The 9,004-nt window shown below is 55.8% G+C and overlaps 1 protein-coding gene across 1 annotated transcript in view; it reads right to left on the bottom strand.

Moving 5' to 3' along the window:
• Positions 1 to 290: 290 nt before the first annotated feature.
• Positions 291 to 9,004, bottom strand: part of LOC104073043 (calcium/calmodulin-dependent protein kinase type II subunit alpha-like) — an 8,938-nt gene continuing 224 nt past the window's right edge. Inside the window, exons 2-7 of the mRNA XM_009572691.1 lie at positions 4,784 to 4,821; positions 3,645 to 3,693; positions 2,286 to 2,361; positions 1,356 to 1,450; positions 741 to 978; positions 291 to 529 (exon numbers count right to left, since the gene is read on the bottom strand). Of these exons, the coding sequence (XP_009570986.1) occupies positions 746 to 978; positions 1,356 to 1,450; positions 2,286 to 2,361; positions 3,645 to 3,693; positions 4,784 to 4,821 (491 nt within the window). The 3' untranslated portion in view covers positions 291 to 529; positions 741 to 745. The remainder of the gene's footprint in view (positions 530 to 740; positions 979 to 1,355; positions 1,451 to 2,285; positions 2,362 to 3,644; positions 3,694 to 4,783; positions 4,822 to 9,004) is intronic.

Below are 9,004 nucleotides of genomic sequence, written 5' to 3'. Positions count from 1 at the left end.
CGGCGGCAGATGGGGACCTCGACAGCAGCAAAGCAAAATCCGCCAGTGCGCAGAGAGGGTGCGGCATAGAGCGGCTCAAAACTGCCCCCCTGCCCTCCTCTTCCTTGGGGGGCTCCCAGCAGAGGTGGGGATGGAGGCAGATGACGAGTCCGAGCCCAATTCAGGAGACGTGCTGAGTAGTGGGGGGTCCCACCAATGCCATGCAGCCAAGGAGGGAGGCCTTTACCTCGGCACGTGTCATCTCACCAGCCAGATGCTCGGGTTTAGGTTTATGGTGTCTCTTTTCTCGGTTCATGCAGAGGAAGGGGGCCCAGTGCCCTGGCCCCGGTGGGATGGGGGGGTGTCGATGGGATGCTTGCGCAGTGCCGGCAGGGTCGTTGTGTGTGTGCAATGAGAAGCAAGGGGTTATTCCAGCAGGAACCAAGCAGCAGAGCCAACAGCCAAAGTCCCATAGGTGAAGATGTTGGAGGAGGTCTCCCCTTGGTAGTCAGTCAGTGACAAACCCCACACAGGCAGGACCGCACTTCAGCTGCAAAACACAAACCAGGCGGAGAGGGAGTTTGCTTCGACCATCCCTTTGGCAGAGCATCCCTCTCCCCATCGCTGTCTCACAGCCATCGGCCGTTTCCTCCCCTTCGCAGATGCTCAGGGCAGGATCCCACCCACTTTGCAGCCTCAATGCCACAAGGAGCCCACACCGTCCCCCCCATGCACCCCTTGCCCCATCCCCGGAGCCTCACAGGGCTTACTGCGGTAGGACAGAGGGCGCGCCGGATCTGTGGAAGTGGACGATTTGCCATTTGCCATCCCGGCGGTGCCAGATGCGGGTCTCCTCGGACTGGGCGGTGCGGGGGATCCCTCCTGTGTCCACATACTGCGTGATGCGGATGTAGGCGATGCAGGCGGACTCATCCCCCATCAGGTGGATGTGGGGGTTCAGGATCGTCGTGTGCACGGGCTTGCTGTTTCGGGACCACACTGAAGAGGGGACAAGTACAGGCAGCTTTAGGCAGGGGAAGGAGTTTGGATGGCTCTTGCCCAGGGTGGCAGCAATGTGGGAAGGGGAGATGCCTGGGTTAAGCTCTCTGCTTGGAGGGGCTGAGTAAATGCTGCGTGGGTGAGTTCAGGATGGGTCCACATAGAAACCAAACAACTCCTCTGCATACAGCCCGGCCCCAGTTGACCTAACAGGCTTGATTCACCTCCTGCTGGGATCTTCCAGATCAGCCAGAGATGCTCCCAAAGCCACCCTTACCCTCCTCTCTCCTGGGGTAGGAGAGAGCTGATGGAGGTCAAGACACAGCTGGGCCCATGGGAGGTGGGAAGGGTCCCTCGGAGGCAAGGGGGCTGCTTACAGTTTTCAAAGTAGAATCGGTGGAAATCCAGGCCTTCCACGAGGTTGCCCAGAGCCTCGGGCTCGAAGGCAGTCATCCCAGGGTCGCACATCTTCCTGGGGAGGCAGGAAGGGGAGAGAACAGGGAGAGGTTATCTCACTGCTTCTGGCATCAGAGCCTGCAAAACCCAAACGGCTCGTACTCGGGATGACTCCCCCTCAGCCTGAGACCAAGGAGCCTCTGCCCCAGTCAGCAATTCAAGCAGAAGTCTGACCTTGTCCCTGCACTCTGCATGAAGCCCACTCCACCTCACCCCCAGCCCACTGACTGCAGCCAGGACCGCAGTGAGGCAGGGTGAATTCTCCATCGGTCACCATCTCCCGTTAAACCTCCCAGAACACTGCCATTTCTTTGTAAGAAAGAAAAACAGCAGGGAAAAACTCATATTCTCTGCTCTGTATCAAAATATCCCTGCTGCGATTCTCTGAGGCAGGGATGAAGATCTGCACTCGCTCAGAAATCACTAATTAAATAGGCCTTGGACACAGAATCAGCATACTCTGAGGAGCATCAGCTCAGCGAGTAGAAAGCAGTTACGCTTCCAAGCAGCCTGCAGCAATCTGGATATAATGGATATCATGGATGCAATGTTCCTTCTTCCACCATAAATCACATTTACAGTTACTCATCTTTCTGCAAACCAGAAAATGGGCTCATCCATGACAATGAGACCAGAGAGATGTGGTCAGCTTAATGTGAAAGAAGCACCAGGTTTGGAAAATTATGTCCCCTGCTTCTCTTGGATGGTCTCCATGCCCCACCACCATGTCAACCTGGTCACCCTGCCCCGGGCAGCAGTAAAACCTCCTGGGCTGTGTTGTCACAGTGAGAGCACCCGCTCCGGGAGGCTGAGCCCCCGCCCCGGCCCAAATCTGCACTGGGCACACTCACGTGTAGGACTCAAAGTCGCCGTTGCTTATTGCTTCAATCAGCTGCTCTGTGACTTTAATGATTTCTTGCTTCCGTACTGTTGTTTTAAAGAGAAAAAGAAAATAAAAGGAGAAAACAAACCAAAAGTGCTGGCGTTGCAATATCAGCGAAGTATCTTTTTCTCATTAGAGACAGACGGTGGGACATTGAGGGCCATTGGAAGCTGTCCAGGGGAAAAGCAGGAGAGGGACTTGGTAGAGAGATGTGGGGAAGAGCTCTTCATCCCGGAGAGGAAAGACCTCCAAAGTCAGGGCAAAACTGAAAAACCCTGTATTTTCCTAAAGAGCAAAAGGGTTAATCACCCAGTGGTGAACTGCCCTCAGCCCAAAAAGGTGGCACAGGCTGGTCTTGGCTGCAAAGCCTTGCCAACCCAGGACTTTCTACCCCGAAAACTCAGAGCTGGGGCCAGCCAGGGCAGGCTGGACAAGGATACTCGCACCTCCCTCTGAGATGGGAGGAGAGGATCTCAGCTGGGTGGAGAACAGGCGGGTGATGTGACAGTCCACCCTGGGAGACACAAGGAGGGACCCTGTGAAGGGCACGGCACTGTGTGGCTGCTGCCGGGCACCCTGGGCAATGCTGGCTTATCATCCTCCCGGGATGCAGGAGGAGCTGTCAGAGGTAAGCCTGGGCTTATTAAGGAGGCTCAGCTTCAAATGCAAATCGGCATCATGCTTGACTTAATTTTTTTTGTACCATAGCTAATGAAAGGAGAGGGAGCACGTTCCTTAGAGTCATTCAGAAAGGAGGAGAGGGACCCCCATCACTTCCCGAGCAACACCTGCCTCCGTGTCTGCTCCTGGGGAGCCATTCCCCAGGAGGACAAATGTCCCATTAACTCTCATGTCAGACCAAAGTCCATCTTGCTTTGTGCTGAGATCACTTCATTGAAAGACTTTACAAATTAGCACTGATAAATTATTCCCTGGGTTATTCTTAGAAAGCTGGTTCTGGCAGGCAGAAGGCAGGGATTTCCCCTGGAGGCTTTTCCCAAAGGGCCATTTATTTTGGAGGAGCGGGCAGCCAGGCGGCTATCCCTGCAGATTTCTGCCATTTCCATGCCTGTTTTCAGGGAACATCCCCATTTTTGGGAGCCCCCCCGTCCTCTCCAGCAGTGCCCCAACTGCTCGTGATGGTGACCCAGCAGTGAAACCACCTGTGGCATTTCACCCCTAAGGAATGAAAGCCACTTCTGAAGGGCTCCAAGGCAGCTCGATGGTCATGGGTTTTGCCATAGCCAATATCTCATTAGGGGTGGCCGGACTAACGACCCCAGGGCACCCCTCCGAAACAGCCTGCCCGCCCCATTCCTGCCAGTACCTTTGGTGTCTTCATCCTCGATGGTGGTGTTGGTGCTCTCCGACGATTCCTGAGCAAAGAACAGAAAGGAGAGACGGGATGGTGAGAGGGGTCTTCACCCTGCGCCAGACAGAGCTCGTGTGTTCGACAGCCCCCCCAAGTCCGACCCCACAGCGCTTGACTGTGCCAATGGACAGAAACCAAGGAAAACGCCAGCAGGTCCAACCCGTCCTCAACCACAGCTCTAGGGCAGTGCTGGCAGAGCCCTCCCTGACCTCCACTCCTTGTAGCCAAGGGCACAAGAGCTGGGCTGTAGAGGGTCTCATAGGAACGCGCTGCCTTTCCTACCGACGCCTGTGGGAACAGAGATGGGGGCAGGTCCGGGGGGGGTTTGGTGGGTTCCTAGGAGTGTTGCCGGAGGGGCAGGGAGAGGGGCTGTGCAGAGGTGGAAGACACCATGTTGACTGTACGATAAAGAGAGAGATGTACAAATTAACAGCGAGGAGGAGCTGGGATGAGAAAGAGGGGACTGTGCAGGAGTGAGAGAGACCACACTGACCGCAGAGTAGGGAGAGAAATGTACAATAAAACAGAGTGCTTCCAAGACCCACATGGACCACCGAAGGCTAAGACACAGCTCTTTCAAGAAACAGCTGAGCACTACACAGATTTGGGGGGGAGGGGGGTACTGACTCCCCATCTCTCTCCAGAAGCCCCATCAAGGCGACTCTGCTAGCGGAGCTAGAGCAATGGCTCTGCTAGCTCTTCCCAGCAGAGCCTTGCTTATGTATTACCCATAATACCCCGATGTAGGTTGGCAAGGTGTCCCATGACCATACAGTCCCCGCAGAGGCATGGAAGGTGTTTCTCCAAGGCTCCTTGGACCGATGCAGCCTGCAGACCTGAGTCAGGAGAACTGGGAGAAACGGCATGAGAACCCATCAGCAAGAACAAGGGCTGGCTTCCCACCAGCTGGTGGCCAGCAAGTGCCTGCACCAACCCTGTTAATGGGGTTTGTGGGTGATACGGCTTTGAGGATGTTCCCTCCAACCCCAGTGTCCCTTCTTCCCTACCCCGAGGTAACTTCCAAAAACAGGGGAAGCTGGAACACGTAGAGAGGCCCAGCAATATCGGCATTGAGGAAGATGAAGGACACTCACCATTAACTGAACGCTGGAACTGGACTTTCTTTTCTGGAAAAACAAGGAGAAGAGATGGAACAGGAAGAGACACAGAGTGAGAAAGGCAGAGCACGGCACGTGAGAGGCAGCAGCTCCTGAGCCACCCTTCGTGGTCCTCATGGAGGGGCAAATGAAAGGCGCGGGGGGGCAACCTGGTGCTCCTGTAGGGACATGCCGCTGGCTGTGGTGCTGGTGGTGCCATGCCAGCTCCCTCCCCGCCTTCCTGCTGGCACCTTTCTCCCCTGCCCTGCCACAGTCTCTGGTGTTGCTCATCCCAAGGACCTGGCTAGTCCAAAAGGGAGTCCCCTAGGAGTCGATGACCACTCTGGTGGCTTTGTGACTAAGTCAGCAAGCTCACAGGAACAGGAGTGGGACGCTGAAAAGCTAAGGCAGCTCCACCACCTCTACAGCCCTGCGCCCAGTGTGAATGCCGTCCTGACATTTACAGACTCTGGAGCTGTTCCGGGTGCATCTGCCCATGCTGCTGACTAGTGTGGAGACACCCAATTAGCTTTGGACCTAGACCAGTACTAAGCTGGCTGGTTTAAAGCCAGCATGGCTATTGTTACTCGACCCCGCAAGGCAGACACACCAAGTGGGAAGCTGTCCTGAGCACAGCTCCAGTGCTTTAAATCAGGACAAGTCTCCTCCAAAGAGAAGACCTTACGCATGCACGTATTTATCTGCATCCTTGACCACTACCACTAGGCTTTAAGGCTTTGGGGTTGGATGACCCCATAGCCACATTTCTGCTTGCAATCCTAAACTACTTCTGGACTCTCCTTCCTTGCTGTGCTCTGCTCCCCATCTCCATCTTTAATCTAGCCAGGAGACAGGGGGACGTGCACACTGGCCTCATGCCCTTCCTCCACCTCCAGCTCCCAGAGGATGAATCACAGCAGGCAACAGGGAACACCAGTGTGCTGCATCAGAAGCTGCAGTGCCAAATAACAAAGTGGTTTATTCAACAAGGCACTGGCTCTGCCTGCCCTGCAGAGGGAAAAGCAGCACACACAGTGCAAATCTCTTGGGAAAGTTCATGGAGCAACCCCTTAGGGTGCGTGGGTGGGCTGCAGTGTAAAAACTGCTGATATCCATTCCTCCTCATTGCTCTTTTCACATCCTAACTGGCTCCCACCAGCACCATCACTGAGTTTCCCTCTCTGATGGTGCAGCTCTCCCCTCCCTCGCTAGGTCCTACGCTAATCCTCACCCCTCCTTCAGTGAAACAACAGATGTCCTAAGAGGCAGAGCGAGCTGCGGTATTTCAGAAGGAACCTCATGGGAAACGGAGCCGCCGGAGTTGGGCTGTCTGCTGACAGCTTCTGCTACCCAAGGACATGAGACGGGGCAGTAAACTGCAGAAATTTCAGACGCAACAGAATGCAACACAAAGCAGTGACCGCGTCGAGTCTGGACATACAGTAACAGGATGCAACACGGGGCAGTGAGCTCATTAATTTAGGACGGGACAGGATGTGACATGGGGCAGTGATTCCATTAGTTTACAATGTGACGAGATGTGACACTACACAGGGCAGTGAAGGTATCCTAGCTGCTGTGACCAGAAGACCTCCCACAGATCCAGAGCAGGGCTCAAGGGGGACTTTTGGTCCCATGAATGCTTTTAGTAGGGGAGGAACCTCCTCGCGAGGGTGAGTTTCAAGCCCTCTGAGCCTGGGCTAGCACCATCCCGGCGCTGGAGGGCTGCGTGGGCAGGCTGGAGGGCAGCACCAGCTACCTGCTGCCCTCCTGCATAGCTTTGGGCAGGAACAGCAGGGGTGGCTGCCTGGGAACTGCCTGCTCTCATGGGGACGGTCAGTCCAGCAGGTTTCTCCAAATGGAGACACAAGTCTTCCAACAATGAACCATACCACGTGGCCTGACTTACAGCCCTGCTCTGGGCAGGCAGGACCGTTCCCTTCCCACCTTCCCACCCGCCCAAGGCAGGTTTCCAGGTTCCTGCCTCGCTTTTCCAGCAAGATGGAAAGAAATGAACACCGCCCAGCGATGCCCTGACATCTGCCAGCTGCCCACGGTGGGCCATTAAAGCTTTGCCCGGAGCACCCAGCCTCCCTGTGCCCCCGTGAGTGGGTTACGCTGCAAGTCCCCCCAGGCTGAGCATGGGAATGAGAGGTGGGAATGGTAACGCTGAAGGTGGCCAACACAAGCAACCTGTTGGGAATGAGCTTGCCTCTACTTTGTCTTCTCTTCCTCTACCTTCCTGGCCAGGATATCTCACCTCCACTTGTTGGAAAGGGGGCGATAAAACAGCAAACTCATTCTCCGGAGCTTGTACACCCTCTTGAGCTGAGTGTTGGCTGGTAGACTGCACTCAGGATGAAGTCTCACCCGCTGCTCCCTGCTCACCAGCGAGGGGCTGAGGACCGGGGATACAAACCAGCCTCTCTGATCCCACTCTGAAACCAGACCCTCCTTGCTGAGTTTCAGTGATGGGCCAGAAGGCTGTTTACCCAAACTAGCTATTTTGCTATGACACCAAGTGCCCCTCTTCCCAGGATAACGTCTGCCCTCAAAGTTACTTTGAAGTCCAAGAGGGAGCATCATTAGCAAGTTGGGCTGGCAAATGGTCTTCTACCACCACACCATCCTGGCGATGCTAGAGATGAAATTCAAGGCTGTCCCTTTCTGCTGGAAAATTAGATTCAGGACCGTGCCTGATGAAGCCTCTCCATCCACCAATCTCTCCTTTTACAGCTTAAAAACGCGTCTCCTGATTGCTCTCACCTGTGTTCCAGCAACTCATACCAAGTCAGCTCTACCTGTGGTGTCACTTCTCAGGTGACTCCCAGAAGCAGCCAGGACCTCAAAGAAGCAGAGGAAAGGCCAGCAGTGGCTGGCAGATGGGTTGCTGTGACTCCCATGGGACCTGTCCCCTCGGTGCCATAACTGTTGTCCAAACCTAACAATCCTGTCCTGGAAGCCACGTGATCCTGACACCATGGCCCAAAGCAATGTCCTCTCATAGCAATGCAGGCCATCAGCTTCATGTTGCAGAATAAACGCTGCATGGCCAGAATGGTCTGTTGTGGAGCTGAGCCCAGGTTTGGAGGGTTGTGCATGGTCTCAAGCCTTGCAGGCTTGTCCTGTCCCAGCCGTTGGGTCTGAAACGAGCGCGAGAAAGATAAGCCATCCCTAGACCTCTGGCTCCACTGACCATTTGGACAGAGGAGGGAAGAAGCCAGCTGAAGGCTCTGCTCTTCCAAAACCCTGCGCCCCTCACAGCCCAACAGCTGGGTCACTACGAAAGGGCCGGAGGAAGGACAGCAGCTGTGCTGCAGTCAGGATTGCCTGACACTTTGCACCCCTGCCCTCCGACGGGGGACGTGATCACGCCAGCTCTCCCCTGCTGAGTGATCACTTGTATTCATGAAGGGAACAGGTAAGGAGAGAAAGACCCACATGGACCATTCCTTCCTGCAGGAGGAGTTTGACAGAGCTCGCTAACCACCACATCTCCGTATCATCAGAAGAAGCTGCTTGGCAGCAGGATTTTGCTGCCTCCAGGAGCCACCTTGTCCTGGAGAAGAGCTGTGGCCCCACCTCGGAGGGGCAGGAGAACCTGAGGGCTCTGCAGCCCAAGAAACAAGGTTCGACCAAGAACCGACTTGTTTTTAGAACATCACCAAGCCATTTGCTCTGTCAAGCATTACCAAGTTCCTTTGCTCTGTCTGCACTGGGCACAGGGGGCCAGCAGCGCTGCCAAGAGGGTTAAAGGCATCCATGTGCCACCCAGCAGCACAGCAGCCCTTGGGGACAGGATGGGACAGGAGCTGGGGGGCGAGCCCAGCCCCACCAGCCACAACGGGATGCATGCGGGGGAGAGCCCAGCCCCACCAGCTGCAGCAGGACGCATGCTGGGGCGAGCAGGAGATGCAGCCGCCCATCTCGCTGGACGGCTGCTGCCAGGCTGAAGCTGTGGCTCCCGGCTGCAACGGCGCCCTCCCCCTTTTTTTTCCCCGCACCCTCTCCTGGTCCAGCCTCTGCCTCTCCCCCTCCCTGGGGGCAGCAAGGGGCAAGCACATTTTGCAGGCAATGAAACAGTGGCGAATTCCCCCTGCGCACCCCTCCAGCACCAGCCCGCTCCCCTTGCTCGCCATGCTGCAAAGCCTCCTGTGCACTGCCTGTCCTGGCAGGAGCCGAGCTGGCGGGCTGGGGGCACACTGCGACCGCCCGGGC

The sequence above is a fragment of the Fulmarus glacialis genome, unplaced genomic scaffold, assembly GCF_000690835.1.
Source record: "Fulmarus glacialis isolate BGI_N327 unplaced genomic scaffold, ASM69083v1 scaffold36482, whole genome shotgun sequence".
NCBI classification, from domain to species: Eukaryota; Metazoa; Chordata; class Aves; order Procellariiformes; family Procellariidae; genus Fulmarus; species Fulmarus glacialis.
This window is presented reverse-complemented; position numbering and strand designations above follow the sequence as displayed.